This window comes from Macrobrachium rosenbergii, chromosome 20 (assembly GCF_040412425.1).
Source record: "Macrobrachium rosenbergii isolate ZJJX-2024 chromosome 20, ASM4041242v1, whole genome shotgun sequence".
Lineage (NCBI taxonomy): Eukaryota > Metazoa > Arthropoda > Malacostraca > Decapoda > Palaemonidae > Macrobrachium > Macrobrachium rosenbergii.
In genome coordinates, this window is record NC_089760.1 from 31,245,001 (window position 1) to 31,262,500 (window position 17,500).

General features: G+C 39.1%; 2 protein-coding genes across 2 annotated transcripts in view; both read left to right on the forward strand.

The window, feature by feature from the left end:
- Positions 1-17,500, forward strand: part of LOC136849206 (serine-rich adhesin for platelets) — a 483,291-nt gene that overhangs the window by 12,405 nt on the left and 453,386 nt on the right. The window lies entirely within an intron of this gene.
- LOC136848957 (uncharacterized) lies at positions 10,644-13,660 on the forward strand. The gene is made up of 2 exons (XM_067121768.1): positions 10,644-10,676; positions 12,722-13,660. The coding sequence occupies exons 1-2, from the start codon at positions 10,644-10,646 to the stop codon at positions 13,658-13,660; spliced, it is 972 nt and encodes a 323-aa protein (XP_066977869.1).

Genomic DNA, 17,500 nt, shown 5'->3' on the forward strand with positions numbered 1-17,500 from the left:
AATAGATTTGATTACAGGTATTAATAGATTTGGTTACAGGCGTTAATAGATATGGTTACAGGTATTAATAGATCTGATTATAGGTGTTAATAGATTTGGTTACAGGTGTCATTAGATTTTGTTACAGGTGTTAGTAGATTTGATTATACAGTTATGCTCTTTTTCCTTTTCATAATATCCGCCGTTTATTTCTAGAGCAAGTGCTAGTTTTAAGACAGGGGCAAAACTATATTCATGTGATACATTGTATATTTCATTTGTAACACTTATGTATGATAAATTCGTCCATGAATAATGTTTCAAGAAAACTATTATTTAACGTAGGCGTACAAAGCATGAAAGCATTTTTTCTTACTTTGTAGGTCTTGACAGATTTTCCTCCGGTCCGGGCATTCAAAGAATACTGTTGGTTCCAGTTACGAAATTTAAACTCAGAAAACCAGGCAGAAACAGTTACAAATATTTAGAGACAAAAAGTGAGTACAAAAATCTACATTATCCATAAGTTATTATTCTTTTGGGGCGCGGAAAAGGCGTTGCAGGAAAGGAAAAGTTCAATAGTGACGTCATTTTCCGTAGTGTGATGTTATTTTGCGTTTAGCAGACGTATTTCCGTCGAAATTCAGCGATGAATTCTTGCAGCAACCTTAGGGACTAAGCAGGGCTTTTTCATGAAGTCTTCAAGAGCAAACATTCTTGATATTCCTCCTTTTGATTCTTTGCATAATGAACCCCTTCTAACTAATTTTGCTTTCCGATCAAGAGACGTAAAAGGCAAGTCGTATATATCAAGGACGGTTGGAATGGAGATCATTCTGTTTTAAGCTTTCGTTAGTTTGACCGAGTCCAGAGGTCCACATCAAGTTATTTATCCCCCATCAACACTTACCAAGGGCCCGCGCAGGCACAAAGCCGGGCAATGTAAACCAACCAACCATTCAGTTTTTCCTTGATTTTTTTTTCTAAATGATATAATGGGCCTTCTCTTCTAAATTCAGTGTTTTGCATTGTGTATTGTCGAAATTATTCAATCTGGCATCCGTTCCAAGTAGCCGTCTAATATTTGCTGGTAGCAACAATTTTATTCAAATCTAAATCGTGAAGTGCTACCTTACGGTCTTGAATAGGTGATTTTCATCCCCGTAAATAAGTAGTTGCTTCTGATAAATTCAGATTGATTTTAGTGCTGCTCTTGACAAGATTAGCCACAAGTTCCCTAATGAACTTGGTACCTTGAGTATCAGACTATTCACATTTGATAAGTGACTAGCACGACAATTGTCGCCGATGGTGTTTTAATGACCCTAGAGCTATCTTGAATGACATTCCTTGGCATAGTGGTTGAGGACCTTTATACTTTTTCGTTTTTAATAATGGCATAATACTTAGCCCTGAAAACATGAATAGTACAGTATTCAGCAAAAATAATTAGTCATCTTAAAAAGAAAAATTGTTTGCTTGTTGATGTGTGGCATGGAAACTTTGTGAGTACTCTTTTTTTTTTTTTTTCCTAATATGTCACAAGTCATAAATCAGGTAGAAGTAACATTAGAAATGTCACTGTCAGTAGTTTGTTGTAATTGCTGTCCTTTGTCATTTTTTTCTTTCCCTTGTCACACCATTTTTCCAACAAACGCTTTTAAATAGTCTTGAATTTGTAACATAATTTTTAAAAAATTAATTTGGAGACATCAATCAAAAGTAGGAAGAGTTAAAATTCCTTTAAGCGTTCAGCCACTCGGTTGGGCTTCTTATGCTCATTGTGACCCACTGTCCTCATATTATACCCTTAATGTCTTTTTTAACTTTATAAGCAGTAAGCTCATGAAATTGTCAGGCGTTCATTTGTTGTCAACTAAGTGCTGACAAAACCCAGTTCTGCTTAACTTCACTAATAGAGCGACCCCCTAGGTGGCAGTACCGTCAGTCCATCTCACGTGGTGCACAGTAGGCATTACAGCGTCCCTTTGGCCCCTAGCTGCACCCACTTTCTAGCCTTTTACTTTACCTCCATACCCACTTCCTTTCTTCAATCTTGCTGTCCAACCTCTCTGAGTATTACTTCTTAGTACAACTGTGGAGCTTTTCTCCCAGTTCAACTTTTAGATCCTTGTACTTCATCTCCTTTATTTTCAGGATCTTTTCATCTTGCTGCTCAACTAACCACTCCAACTCCCTCTTTTCACTGTCTTGAGCGCTGAGTGGCTGAAACTGCCCCACTGCTTGGGTTGGCAGCCTAAAGTTCGTAAAACAAATAAATAACTAAAAGAGTGAACAGTGGGTTATAAATACTGATTCAGATAAAAGTATTGAATCAGACCACTTCCTGACATACTTCAGAAGATAAGTAGTCCAGATGTCAATAATAAACGATTCCTTTTCCGACTGTGGATTAAGTACAAAAAATGAGGGGCATTCTAGCGTCGTGAGTGATGGGTTATTGATCCCTTTTCAGATTGTGGGATTCTCAGCTTTCTTTCGTATTTCCCGAATCATTTAGTTTGTCATTTAGCGTCCATGATTTTTGCACACATGCTAGTCTTGGTTCTTTGATTAGAAAAGAAGCTGGATATCTGGTAGCTTTTATGAACTGGTCTCTTTCTCTGATTCCTTTGTTGTATATTCAGGATTTGAGGAAACCACATTATCATTCTCAGCAGGATCTAAAGCAGAAAAAAAACACATAAAAGCGAATTTATCAAATCCTTTGACAGAACGCCTCTGGGGGCGTTCACTTAAGGCCCATCTTAGCTCCGCCCTTCGAAGTCTTTTCTGGGGCCAGCCAAATTTGGGAGCGGAGGGAGTAACTAAGATAATGTGAGATTATTCATAAGAATTTTTTTTTTCAAAAAAGTTATGAGAGCAGAGATGACCATGGTTGTTGTGACGCCGGAATTATTTTTCATAATCATTCGATCCACCTTTGGGGTTTGAGAACATCCTTCGAAAATCGTTCTAGGTAACCACAAGATATTTGCATATCAGGATCATTTATGATGATAATAATAATGATATTCTTTTGCCACTGATACTTTTATGAGTGCGTTTTACTCACTTTTAATAAGATCGTTTTGTGATATTTAGTGTAAAGATAAATTATACCATGAAAAACGTTAATATAACGTTTGGAGCTGTTACGTCCAAGTAACTTAATTTCAAGAATGATTTCAGTGAGTTCAACTCCATTCCATTCCTTTCCATAGAAGCAAGACCATTTCATTCTGCATGAGGCCCATTTCTTCTGGATCCGTTACTTTTAATAAGATCGTCTTGTGCTATTTCGCGTAAAGATAAATTATACCACGAAGAACATAAATATAACGTGTGGAACTGTTACGTCATAAGCAGTGAACTTCAAGAATGATTTGAGTTCAGTCTCATTCCATTCCTTTCCATAGAAGCAAAAGACCATTTCATTCTGTATGAAGCCCATTCTTCTGGACCCCTTATCTCGTATCTCGTACGATAGCTTCCCTTGTGCCTTTGAACAAAGTTCAGTAGTACACTGCCCTAAAATGGAAGACTGCAGTATCTGCAAAAATACAGAACTGAGAAAAATGGTAGATATTGCAGTTTTCCCTTGCCTTACTACTGATTTTTCAGATACTACAAATGGGACCCCTTAAATACTCCTGGAAAGCATTGAAGAATCATTCTGAAACTGCAGTAACTTGTGTATTTTGTGTTTCACAAGCCTAATAAGTGACATATCTCAATTTCGAAAATTTTGCAGATACTGCAGTTTCCCATTTTAGGGCAGTAAACATTCCTGTGCCCTCATCTGTCCTATGCCTGTAGTCTTCAACAAATTCTTGCTTCTCTGAATCTTATATTCTGATAACCTTCAGAAGCTTAGTATATGGCGTCCTCCGGGGTTATGCCTACTATTCTTTCATTCATATTCTTGTTTCTGTTATGAATAGGATGAGTAAGAACAGTGGGTTTCAACCCAATTATATTTATAATAAGAAAATGCAGACAAAAATAATAGGGTGATGGCATTCCCTCTGGGCTTCTGAGGGATTTTGCCAAGAACTTAGCCCTGCTAAGTTTGCTATATTTCCTTATTCTGAATGCAGAATCAGCTCTCCTCCTTGGCTATATTCTTTTGTGTAGATGCATACTACCGTAGTGATTGTGTTACTCTACCTAAAATTGAAGTATTTCTATTTTAACCTCCACCAGCTAAGTTGAAGGAGATACGTTTTTGGTTCTGTTTATTTACCATTTTGTTGGTCTGTCTATTTACCATTTTGTTGGTCTGTCTGTTAGTGCAGGATTACGCAAATATTGATTATGGATTTTTACCTAAATCTTACCAAGGCTGGTCCTCGTGACTGGCACCAAGTGATTAGATTTTGGGAAGGACCTGAATCTGGAGATGGGACCCTTGTTTGTGAGGAGTTTTGGATTACCCAGCCTTGGCGGAGATTTGCGGTCTTCAAATGCTCTTGCTAACTGATAGTCTGTCTGGAACTCTGGATATTTCTCTCTCACTGATAGGATGTGGCCCACTTCTGCTCCATAAACGTAGTCTACTTATAGCTGTGAATTATCATCACCAAGACGTTATTTAAAACTTTATCTGAAAGTTTTAATTTTTTTACAACGTCATCACTTTACAAGTTTTTTTTCATATAATCTCATTCACTAGTTATCTTCCTCGGATGTTCAGTTCTTATTCTCATATGTTGACAGTTCAGTGCATACACGCACACACACACACACACATACATATACACATATATATATATATATATATATATATATATATATATATATATATATATATATATATATATATATATATATATATATATATATATATATGTATATATACCTTTGAAAATCATATATTATATATATATAATATTATATAAATATATATATTTATAAAATGATATACATATACACACATATATATACATATATACATTTTATATATATGTATATATACACTATTTTGATGACATTAATAACATCTTAACTTGTCAATTACAATGCGTATGCAGATAAACTTTTCGCTGACCACCAGATTCCCATCGGGCAAATGAATAAAAAAAAACTATATTTTCTAAGTCTGTCTGGGTTCAGATCCCAGCTGAGAATCGTTTCCTGGACAGAAGATATACACATCATATACATACGCCAGTATATCCGTGCGCGAGTGCGTGTTTGTGCATGCTCATACACGTCCGTGTGTACCAAAGCAATCAAAACCCCCCTCCTCGCGATTTTTGAAGTCTATCCATCTATCTCTATTTGCTCAAGTTGTCCGAGATAGCTGCTATCTGTGACGCGTCTTGTTTACACACCCAGGCACAACGGGAAGCCGCTCTATGTCCCCGAAAGTGATTTATTCACGACACGTAGGGCCTCGGCTTTTGGCCCTACTGTCCCCTCCCCCCCATCTCTCTCCCCTCCCCACCCCTTCACCCGAAATATGACTATAGCCTAGCCCTTCCCTCGCCCCTTCCCCTCGAAGATGAGTGGAACCCCCCACCTCCCAGATTAGCCTTCAGACACAATTCAACGTCATCCGAGCGTTTATGACCCTTCAGATCACATCTCTCTCTTCCTCGACGCCCCGCGGCTGTTTATCAGCGACGAAGAGAGCCCGCGCGAATAGGAGTCGTCGGGATTTGAGGTAATTTAAGCACCCACCGGGAGGACCTCATCCAACGGGGATTGTCAGGAGCTCGAGAATTTATTATGCAATAGACTCGAAGCATAAAACGGCAGCCGTGTGGTGTGTCTTCCTCGCCCCCCCCCCACCCCCGTCTAGCCCCCTCCGGTAGCGGCGTTGCCGAGATCAAGGTCCTCGGCCGAGATGGTGTTTGGAGATAGCGCCTCGCAGGAAGAGCAGGTCCTTCCTTCGGGAGTCAAAGGGATCCTAACCTTACTTGGGATTTACGGTCTGTTCCGAAGGGCGAGCCAGCGCGCGACCTGGCGTAAGACGAGCTAATATAACAACAACAAAAGACACAATAATAACAGCTGTTATTTTCGTTGTAGGGAAATGACAGAAGAGAATAGAGAATATGATTGCCCAGGTTAAGTTAGGTCTCAGGAGGATAAGTGTGTCAGTAGACTGCTCTTGGTGGGCAATAACAAACAGGCTTCTTAATACGTGTTGTTTTACTCAGGAAATACAGAAGTAGGGGGATGAAAATTTCAGATTCATGAAGTAAGGTTCAAAAACTTCGCTTGCAAAATTCCACTGCATAATTCCACTGATAATTCACTGAACTGTCGATTAATTTTTACTTTTCACATCAAAGCAATAGTCACTACAATCTACCGAGGTTTCTTAATCCATTTAATGACCAGCATTGGCTATGTCTATATGAAAGCGTACGTATTTTGAATAACAGTAAAGAAAAAGAATGGATAATAACAATTACTATAACCAGTGAGACTGCTTACTTTCACTGTGATCGGCATCCTCGCTTAGCCAACAAATTCAACCTTTCATCCCCTTCTATTTTCATTCTATCTTATTTATTCATATTTTTTTGTGGCATTTTGGTTCGGTCGTTTCGCGGGAGAGATTAAAGTCAGGCCGTAAAGCCTTATCTACTTTTTAGAGTCTGGTAGTGTAAGACAGCAAATAGCCACAGTAGCTACAAATCTCGCCTTAATTAACAACACATCAGCGGACATGACGCGCCATTGGTCAGGTGTTGGCCGGCTTCTGATACGCTGATTGGTCATCTACAAAATGGGTTTAATGGGTCCCGCCCAATCAGAGATAAGGATTAGATGCGCTTGGATGTCTCGCAGTAATTTAAGTATTAGATTAAGACACCAAGGATACGCTCTTAGGAGGAGAAGCTTGCAAGTCTTATGGAGAGAGAGAGAGAGAGAGAGATGCAAAGGAATTAAGATATAGAGATAAAACGATGAAAAATTATAAAGAATATTAAAAAAAGGTGTAGTGAGAGAAAACAAACATGTTTAAAGAGAGAGAGAGAGAGAGAGAGAGAGAGAGAGAGAGAGAGAGAGAGAGAGAAGAGAGCTGTGAAAAATAAAACAGACAAATTAAAGAGAGGAGAAATACAGGAATGAGGAAAACCGATTAACATAGAGTTAAAACTAGGAAAAAAGATAGAGAGAGATAAAGAAAATTAAACAAGTTATGATGAGAGAAAATAAGATAAATGAGACAGAGACAGAGAGAGAGAGAGAGAGAGGGAGAGAGAGAGAACAAAATAAAGTCAAACAAGGTATGATGAGAAAAACAAAGATATAAAAGAGAGAGAGAGAGAGAGAGAGAGAGAGAGAAGAGAGAGAGAGAGAGAGAGAGAGGGAGAGAGAGAGAACAAAATAAAGTCAAACAAGGTATGATGAGAAAACAAAGATATAAAAAAAGAGAGAAAGAGAGAGAGAGAGAGAGAGAGAGAGAGAGAGAGAGAACAAAATAAAGTCAAACAAGGTATGATGAGAGAAAACAGAGATATAAAATAGAGAGAGAGGGGGGGAAACAAAATAAAGTCAAGCAAGGTATAATGAGAGAAAACGATATATAAAAGTGTGTGTGTGTGTGAGAGAGAGAGAGAGAGAGAGAGAGAGAGAGAGAGAGAGAGAGAGAGAACAAACAAATAAAAAGAGAACCCAGTTAATTAGTACCTATCCATTATGATGGATAAGATACGTGGTGGTTAACGTTCCTTCATACGCTTTTGAAGTTGGCCACAATTCTTTTTTTTTTTCTGACATATCTCAACTGCTGTGTGTTTACAGGTGTATTTATTTGTCAGCCTATTTCTTTATCTTTATTCCTTTTTCATGGAGTTGTGTTGTAATTCTCTCTTTAAGGCGATATTTAATTTTGTTTCTCATGTTACTTTTATCTGAGTTTGACAGTAGTTTAATTTCTTTTCCTTTATATCTTTATTTATTTTCTATTTTTCTGCATCTCACCACGCAGGTGTTCTGTTTACTCCGATTTGCATACTCTCCTCAACCAAAAATATAAAAAAAAAAATATAAAAACAATAGCAATTTTCTTTAAGTTTTTGTTAAGGAAAATGAGATAAGAGTAAGCAGGTATACCTGTAAGGCAAGATGCAAAAAAAAAAAAAAAAAATTGACAAACAAATAAATATGAAAATAACAAGAAAGAGAACCATAGTAAAATGGAGTTAAAAGCGACGTGAGAAATGTAAGGAAATAGTGCAATAAGGTGAGAAGAAGATTAAAATGCACATAAAAAAAACCTGACCTTGTGGAAGTTTTCCCCACAAGTGATCCATCCACGATTCCCCAATTATAAAAAGATTCGCGTGACAATGACTGTTTTCTTCTGGGAAAAAGATAATAACGACAATAAATATTGAATATTAATATAATAATAAAAAGATTCACGTGACAATGACGGTTTTCTTTTGGTAAAAAGATAATAACAACAATAAATAATAAATATTAATAATGGCGGTTTTTTAACAACAGCATTAAATAATAAATATTAATAATGCCGAAATTTTTAAAAATTCACGTGATAAATAATGTTTCGTTTTGGAAAAAGATAATAATAATAATAATAATAATAATAATAATAATAATAATAATAATAATAATAATAATAATAATAATAATAATAATAATAGGAAAAAGACCTTCTTTAATACAGGTTTTGTTAAAGAAAATGGCAGTTTCAACAGCATTTACTATATAGAATAAATGCTGTTGAAACTGCCATTTTGTTTAACAAAACCTGTAATAATAATAATAGTAATAATAATAATATTCGAAGAGGTTCCCCCTACCTGGGGAACTGTTCCACCGTATGTGGAACACAAGAATGCCAATCGTCCTTATAACCTCGACTTGAGACCCACTTCGTAATGGCGTGCTGTGGGGTTGATTACAGGGTCCCTCACCCTCTCAACTTCTCTATTTTGTGTCGGGGGATGAGGTTGAGTCGCCCTCCTCCTACTAGTCGGTTTCCTCCTACTATAGTCTTTTAGGGCCGATACGACGGCAGGATGAAAAGAAGGAAGGAGGGGGAGAGAGAGAGAGAGAGAGAGAGAGAGAGAGAGAGAGAGGAGGAAGGGGAAGGAGGAGGAGGGGGGGTAGGAAAATAAGGAGGAAGAGGGGAAGAGGTATGGGGATAGGATGTGGAGAGGAGAAAGAGTAGGAGGAAAAGGAGGAGGAGGAGGGGAAGAGAAAGGGGAGAAAGATTGGTAGGAGGAGGGAGGAAAATAAAGAGGAGGAGGAAAGAGGAAAAGGAGAAGACGAAGGAGAAGGAGAAGGAGGAAGAGAAAGAGGAGAGGAAGAGGAGAAGAAGAGGCAGAAGAATGAAGAAGTAGGGGGAGGAGGACAGGTTAGGAGGAAGAGGAAGAAAAGGTATAACAGAGTCAGAAGAAGAAGAAAGAGAATAAGAGTAGGAGGAGGAGGAGGAGGAAGACCGGTCAGGTCCAACACTAGAGGAGGAGGAGGAGGAGGAGGAGGAGGAGGAGGAGGAGCGGGAACGGTCCTTGGGAGGAGGGAGGAGCCGTAGCTCTTCATTTTCGGCAGCAGGCGTTCCCCCCGAGGGCCCTTCTTCTTCGACCGGTCATGTTCTAGGGAATGAGTGACCGCCGGCATAGGAGTATATATAACCGACCGACGTCCTCGGTCCGTATTTCTCCGTCTCGTTGAGGCGTTATGCTGTTATTACGATCCGTTACTTAGCTTTTGTTTGTTATTTTCATTTTCTCTCTGTTTTTATGGCACCTTTTTTCTCTCGTTTTTTTTTTAAGTATTTGGTCTTTTGGGTTATTTTGTATTCATGTTTTATCATATTTGTCTTCTTATGACTGGTATCCACTTTTGATATTTCTTTCATTTTTTATATATATATTTTGCCGTGATTACCTTCTTACGTGGCTAGTTTTTCAATTTTCATAGTTATACATATATGTATATATATATATATATATATATATATATATATATATATATATATATATATATATATATATATATATACATACATATACGCGTATGTTTTGTTCTAATTTCCTTATTAAGACTATATTTTATCTATTTTTATTCTTAGGCTTCTTTTCTTAATGTACCGCTTATCTCTTTTATGCTTATATGGATTTTTTTCATTGATGTCTTATTGAATTTCTCTTATATCTTTTTTCTTATTTTTCAAAGGCATATGCTGCATCGGAAGTCCACGCAAACCAGTAAATAAATCCAACTTGGTTATTCCGTTTTGTAAGAACTTAGGAATATGCACGTTTTTGCCACAGTATCAAACCAGCCGCATTCTTAAAAGGGAATGATTATTAGCATTCTTATTTGCGAGATTTTGCGAGAATTTGCGAGATTGAATTACACAAATTCCACAGCATGACAGCAACAAAGTGAAACTGCCAAACTCCCTACAAAATAAGAAACATAATTGAGAGCATTATGGAATCAGTTGCGAATTTTTAGCCATAAATATTCCGGTTAATATAATGGATGAATGCTCTTGAAAAAATCCCTTAATGTTGTAAGTTCTCGAACTTTCTTCTCGTGCAATGCACCAGTTCTAGTGAAGTTTTTTTTTTTATCCTACTTATTGAAATGAAGAGACTTGATTGAATCACGAGACCTAAAAGAAATGTATTCGGTTTGCAAACCTTCCTACAAAATGAGAGAGTGCAATGACCCTGAAATCTACAGTGACAGGCGTACAGGTAGCTTTTTAGCTTACCTACAGAATGTAGGAGGATCCTGAGACCTAAGAGAAACATAGCGGAGTTTGTCTACCTATTACAGAATTTAGATTATAGGACCCTGGGGCATAAAAACCATACACGGAGTTTGTTGGCCCACCTGTAAGAGATTCGTCTTAGTGGCCTGAGAAAAAAGGTAGATATCGTACTGGATGAGCTGAAGGTGGCGTAATAGGAGTGATGGATCCAGACTAGTTGATCGTTTTGAGTTCAAATTTCTTCCCTCCACTGCCAAGCATCTCTCGAGAATTTTATATGATCTTGGTTGTTACTCAAATGAAGCTTGTCTTTTAAGAGGAGATTGTTGTGCTCCATCAGTTTTATTAAAAAACTAGAGGCCACCTTAACTTTATTTAAGTGTTTTTTCCCTGTAATTACGACAGGTTTCGATTCCATTACGTCAAGTTTTCGGGTATATTTGTGATCCACTGATGTTTGCACCAGACTACCAAGTTTTTTCTTTTCTTAAGGTTCGATATTTTTTTTATCTCTTTTTTGTAAGATCACTAAACAAGACAGTGAAAAGAAACGCGATTAAATACAGTCTCCCTGAACTCTAGAAGAATTTTAGTTCAATATTTACGTTGCAGTGTTCGTATCCCTCTAATGATACGCATGATTTCTTATGTGCTCCAGAATCTTTTCTGCATTGTATTCAGATTGCAGTTTTGTTTTGCTCAGTTTTACGCCTTTCACATTATTGTTATTCACCTTTCTCTTGGACCTCTTCTTTTTTTGTTTACGTACATTACTTTTCCTTGTGTTTTTTGTGGCCTCTCCGGTCGTCCACAACCGCTAATTTTTCCGTAATCACACCCCCCTCTATCTTCCCTTTTTTCCTTTTAAAGTTTTCACTTCCAACTACTCCTATCACTTAGCCTCTCTTTGTGCTCCTCAGTTCCTCTCCAAAGTCTTCTTCTTCTTCTTCTTCTTCTTCTTCTTCTTCTTCTTCTTCTTCTTTTCTTCTTTTGCGCCACTCGTGTTAGACCAGGACGGCGTGAGCCAATCGGGGCTGAAGCTGCAACAAAGCTGGCAATCACTTCGTCACACGCAACGTCTGGTTCCTGGATGTCCAGCTAAGTTACCTGTAGATTCAAGATCCGGATCAACCACTTCTTTTCTTAATTGGCCTTATTATTCTCTCCTCTTGCCTCTTCTTCTTCTTCTTCTTCTTCTTCTTCTTCTTCTTCTTCTTCTTCTTCTTCTTCTTCTTGCTAATACTCACTTCACAGCGAGTATTCATCTTCATTACTCTCTAGTCCTTGCAAATATTTAATATCTTACAATGTTTGTTTTATTTTTATTATTATTTTTATTATTCTCTCCTCTTGCTGCTTCTTCTTCTTCTTCTTGCTAATAGTCCCTTCACAGCGAGTTTCTATTATCATTACTCTCTAGTCCTTGCAAATATTTAGTATCTTGCGATGTTTCTTTTATATTCACTTGCATTTTATTGGTGCTCCTTCCAGCTCTAGACTTTTATTATCTACTTGTTTTTCCTATTCTCATTTTCTACGCACATCTTCCAACAAAGTTTCTCTTATTGCTTTATTATCGTATTTTTCCAATTATCTTAGTCTCTGTTTTTGCAGCACCTCTCATCGTTTTTTCTCTCTCGTCCTGTTAATGTTTACTTCCAGAGTCGTTCTTCCTTTTGTTTTTATCTACTGCAGTTGATCGTATTCTAACCACTTAAATTTCTCGTCTGCTGATCCTGCCTTACTTTTATTGTTGTTGTTTGCTGAGAGTGTGTTGCTTTTGCTGTTGTTTTTTCTGAGAATGCAGTAACTTTTTTCAGTTTTCTTATTGTTGTTCCCTGGCTTTTCTCATCTCCTGCTCCTCCTCTACCTTCCCTTTCCCTCCAACTTCCCTTACCTTTGTGCCTTTCCTCATCCTAATGCCCCTAGTTCCTTTCTAACTAATACTTCTCCTCCATTTCCTCTTCCCACTGCTCCTCCTCCTCCACTGCCTCCTCTTCCGTTTGCCTCTCCTCCTCAACCTTTCAGCCTAATGCTCTTCCTCCACTGCCTCCTCTTCCTCCTTGCTTCTCCTCCTCAACCTTTCAGCCTAATGCTCTTCCTCCACTGCTTCCTCTTCCTCCTTGCCTCTCCTCCTCAACCTTTCAGCCTGATGCTCTTCCTCCACTGCCTCCTCTTCCTCCTTGCTTCCCCTCCTCAACCTTTCAACCTAATGCTCCTCCTCCACTGCCTCCTCTTCCTTCGTGCCTCTCCTCCTCAACCTTTCAGCCTAATCTGCCTCCTCTTCCTCCTTGCCTCTCCTCCTCAACCTTTCAGCCTGATGCTCTTCCTCCACTGCCTCCTCTTCCTCCTTGCTTCCCCTCCTCAACCTTTCAACCTAATGCTCCTCCTCCACTGCCTCCTCTTCCTTCTTGCCTCTCCTCCTCAACCTTTCAGCCTAATCTGCCTCCTCTTCCTCCTTGCCTCTCCTCCTCAACCTTTCAGCCTGATGCTCTTCCTCCACTGCCTCCTCTTCCTCCTTGCTTCTCCTCCTCAACCTTTCAGCCTAATGCTCTTCCTCCACTGCCTCCTCTTCCTCCTTGCTTCTCCTCCTCAACCTTTCAACCTAATGCTCCTCCTCCACTGCCTCCTCTTCCTTCTTGCCTCTCCTCCTCAACCTTTCAGCCTAATGCTCCTCCTCCACTGCCCCCTCTTCCTCCTTGCCTCTCCTCCTCAACCTTTCAGCCTAATGCTCTTCCTCCACTGCCCCCTCTTCCTTCTTGCCTCTCCTCCTCAACCTTTCAGCCTAATGCTCCTCCTCCACTGCCCCCTCTTCCTCCTTGCCTATCCTCCTCAACATTTCAGCCTAATACTCCTCCCCCATTGCCTCCTTTTCCTCCTGCCTCTCTTCCTCAACTTCTCAGCTTAATATTCCTCCTCCATTGCCTCCTTTTCCTCCTGATTCTCCTCCTCAGCCTTTCAGTCTAATACTCCTCCTCCATTGCCTCCTCTTCCTCTTGCTTCTCCTTCTCCACCTTTCAGCCCAATATTCCTCAATTGCCTCGTCTTCCTCCCCCCAGTCTCTTTTTCCTGTTCCATCCCTTCCTCCTCCATGTCTCTTCTTCCTGTTCCACCCCTTCCTCCTCCTCCTCCTCCTCCTCCTCCTCATTTTCTTCTCTTTCCTCCTCCGCCCCTTCCTGTCCAATAACGCATTAGACCCAACTAGAAGGAGCGGACTGGTATGGGACTAGAAGGGTGATTGGGGAGCCCACCCAAGCGGTTTCAAACTATAAGCTCCTTTAACCCCGGCCTTCTCATAAGTTAAGGAATTATCCCATGGGTCTCTCTCTCTCTCTCTCTCTCTCTCTCTCTCTCTCTCTCTGGCAATGGCACCATTAATCTACCATGCAATACACCTCTACTTAGGGACTACCCGTATACCTCTACCTGCTTAAGCTTCGGGCCAGCTTAGGTCTGGCCTCTCGTAGACTACAGCAATTGTATTTATGGAAATGGCGTCTTTGGTCTTGCTTGACCTTCGGGTAATTTCTTCTTTTTTTCTCTCTCGCTCTCTCTCGTCTCCCTTTATTCCCCATTGTTCGTTTATTGCGCTCTGTTCATTCCGTGTTGATTTTTTTGCTTTTTTTTTTTTTGCTGGGGGGCGAGGGGAGCCGTTCTAAAGAGTTATTTTTCTCCCTTTCCTCCTAGTTTATTTATTTCCTATCCTTCATTTGTTTGTTACCATCCATTTTATTCCTAATTGCTTGTTTGGTTTCTTGAATAATATAACTATTTTTGTCAGAGTGTCATCGAGGGAATAGTCCTTTCACATTTGACCTTTGTTTATGAACTCTCTCTCTCTCTCTCTCTCTCTCTCTCTCTCTCTCTCTCTCTCTCTCTCTCTCTCTCTCTCATCATAGTCACCGTTACTTTACACTCAGTAAAGATCATAAACTTAGTGAAGTAAAAGTATAATTAGTCTTTCTTTTGCCTTGTGATTTTTTATATATGTTCAGTCACTCATCATAAATATGTCTAGTTTTCAGCTAAACGGGACATTTATGGCTTGCATAGCCTATAAAATGTAGCTGTTCATAATTGTCCTCGTTGTTGCCAACTATTTCCATGCCAGTAGACACTTCCTTGCTTTTATCTTGTCCATCTTCCAAAGGCTATTTTTCAGTAGAGAAGTTCAGCTTTCGCCTGAAGCACCTTGACCCCACTTACTTGACCTTTCTGACCTATTTCTTTATTGTGTTAACTTATGCTTTACTTAGTTTTTATTATTTTATTCATTTGTTATTTTTTTAATCTTTACTTTCGTTTCACTCTTTCTCTATATTTTACAAAGAGACATTGTTTTTGGAAGCTATATGAGAGAGTTAGTGGCCTTTGTTGACTTGTCTTCTAATAATAATAATAATAATAATAATAATAATAATAATAATAATAATAATAATAATAATAATAATGCAAAGTTTATAAAATATCATTTAGAATTGCCGTCGTCTAGCCCGTTGCCAGGCTTTATCACCAAAGGGCTCTGTATACTGTATTGCCTCGACTTTTAATGGTATGGGTATGCTAATAATAATAATTATTGACAATAACGTTAATGAAAGTTAAATCCTTCAAGATATCGTAACCTAAGTACAATAAACCATAGAAAATTTAAGGATTTGAAAACTCTCTTTAAGTCATATATTTGCAAGACTCATTCATTTACGGACATTTTCATGTTACAAGATATATCACAATAATACCACCATAATTAGGTTCCCATTAAACGGATATTTCTGCGAACGACGCAGATTCACGTTTTATGAAGCCGATGCAGTTTGGTAAACACTCTGACATCACCCTTTTAATCGCCCGAGCTTTTTCAAAAGCGAATCAGAGGGTCATCAAATGGAGTGGAATGGAATACAGAGTTTAGGCCAAAGGCCAAGCACTGGGACCCATGAGGTCATTCAGCACTGGAAAGGAAAGTGAGAATGTGTAGGTTTGAAAGGTGTAACAGGAGGAAAACCTCAAAGCGGTTGCACTATGAAAGAATTGTCAGGAGAGGGTGGACAGCAAGATGGAGGAAAGATAATATGAACGGAGGTACAGTAACAGGAATGAAAGAGGTTGCAGCTAGGGGCCGAAGGGACGCTGCAAAGAACCTTTAGTAATGCCAACAGTCGACCCCGTGCATTGAAATTCCTCCAACAACAGCTTTTGTATTCCCGGACGTGTTCGCACATCGGCGTATATGTCTGTTCTGCTCGGCGGATTCGCAGATACGTTAACAGTCAATTAAATCGGCCGTTTAATTTCGGTAAACAAAACGTTCTCCCGACTTGTCTTACTGTGGGTACATGTTCGCTGATTCATATCTATTCGTTATTGTCTTGTGTATGCTCACTATTTTTCACATGCGCGGCTTTTAGGCTCGTTCTAAATGAATACCTGATTACTTTAGGTAATGTTAGTAATTAATTAACCTTCTCCCTCTTTTTTTAACCCCGAAAATTGACCCTACCCCCTTCCTCTCTGGCCCAGTTCATTATTCGCCATGATTCTGCGACTCGACCAAGAATTTCAGACATTTGCGTCAACGAAGCGACAATCAGGAGAGGCTCTTCTTGTGCAGGACATAATCGCCGGCTCCTCTGTTTTGTGTGTGCGTGAGAGAGAGAGAGAGAGAGAGAGAGAGAATGGGGGAGGCAGTGTTGAATTGCAATGGGAGGTGACGCTGGAACACAATGGAGTACAGCCTAATTAAGGGAATATTTTCAAAACACGAGCACGCGCGTAAACAAACGCACACTTTCACACACACACGCTGCGCGTTTTAACAAATACATATTCTGTCAATTATGCTGTTTTTCAGCGTAATTCAGTACCACATCACACGAACCGAACACCTTTGTGATTATGTCCTAAACGAGAAAATAATATTCTTGTATGTTTTTGTTTCCTTTGTGCTAACAGGGCTAGGTTTTTTTTTTTTTTTTTTTGGCACTGACTTGAATTACTGTTCATTTACATCTCTAACCCCGTGACGGAGTAGTGCCGTCAGTGCGCTTCACGTGGTGACTGTAGGCATTACTAAAGGGTGTTTGCAGCGTCCCTTCTGCTCCTAGCTGCGCCCACTGATTAACCTTTTATTTTACCTTTATTCCCGCTTCTTTTCTTCAGTCTTGCTGCCCAACCACTCCAACTCCCTCCTCTTCTCATTGTCTTAAGCACTGAATGGCCGAAATTGCCCCAGTGCTTTGCTTGACAGCCTAAATTTCGTAAGTCAGATCATTAAGTGTTGCATAGTTCTAGTGTGTGGCCTTTCCAGCCAACCTCCCTAGCTAAGGCTTCACTCCTGCGCTGTAAAATCACCTTTAATTCCTCATCAGGCAACTCTGTTTCTATTGTTGTTCATGGTACTAAATCTGTCTCTTTCCCTACCTATAGCTGCGCTCATAGATAGTCTGTTCTCCTCTCTACCTCCCTTGTTCAGCATACTACAACCAACTTTGTCTTACCTGTTCATGTGTAGGAAAATCTACCCGCGGTACAACATCATCTTCTGTATCAAATACTTATTTTATTCCTTGTATTGCTTCTCTTGAACAGATACGTCATATTCCCTTCAACATTGAAATACCTAATGGACATCATGATATGGCAAGAACATTAATCTGTGCATGATAACAATAATAATTGTAATTAGTAGTAGGAGTAACATATCAAATAAATTTTCATTCTTGTGCAAACATGGCGTAATTAAGCTAATCTCTTCAAAATTTCTGTCGAATCTTATATCTTTTTCAAGCTGGAAATAATTGCCAC

What these genes read in the sequence shown, in the direction of transcription:
- LOC136848957 (XM_067121768.1), top strand. Translation starts at nt 10,644, where the DNA reads ATGACCCTGAAATCTACAGTGACAGGCGTACAG. An exon ending in CTACAGTGACAGGCGTACAG is followed by an intron (nt 10,677 to 12,721) that starts GTAGCTTTTTAG and finishes TCAACCTTTCAG; the next exon opens with CCTAATGCTCTTCCTCCACT.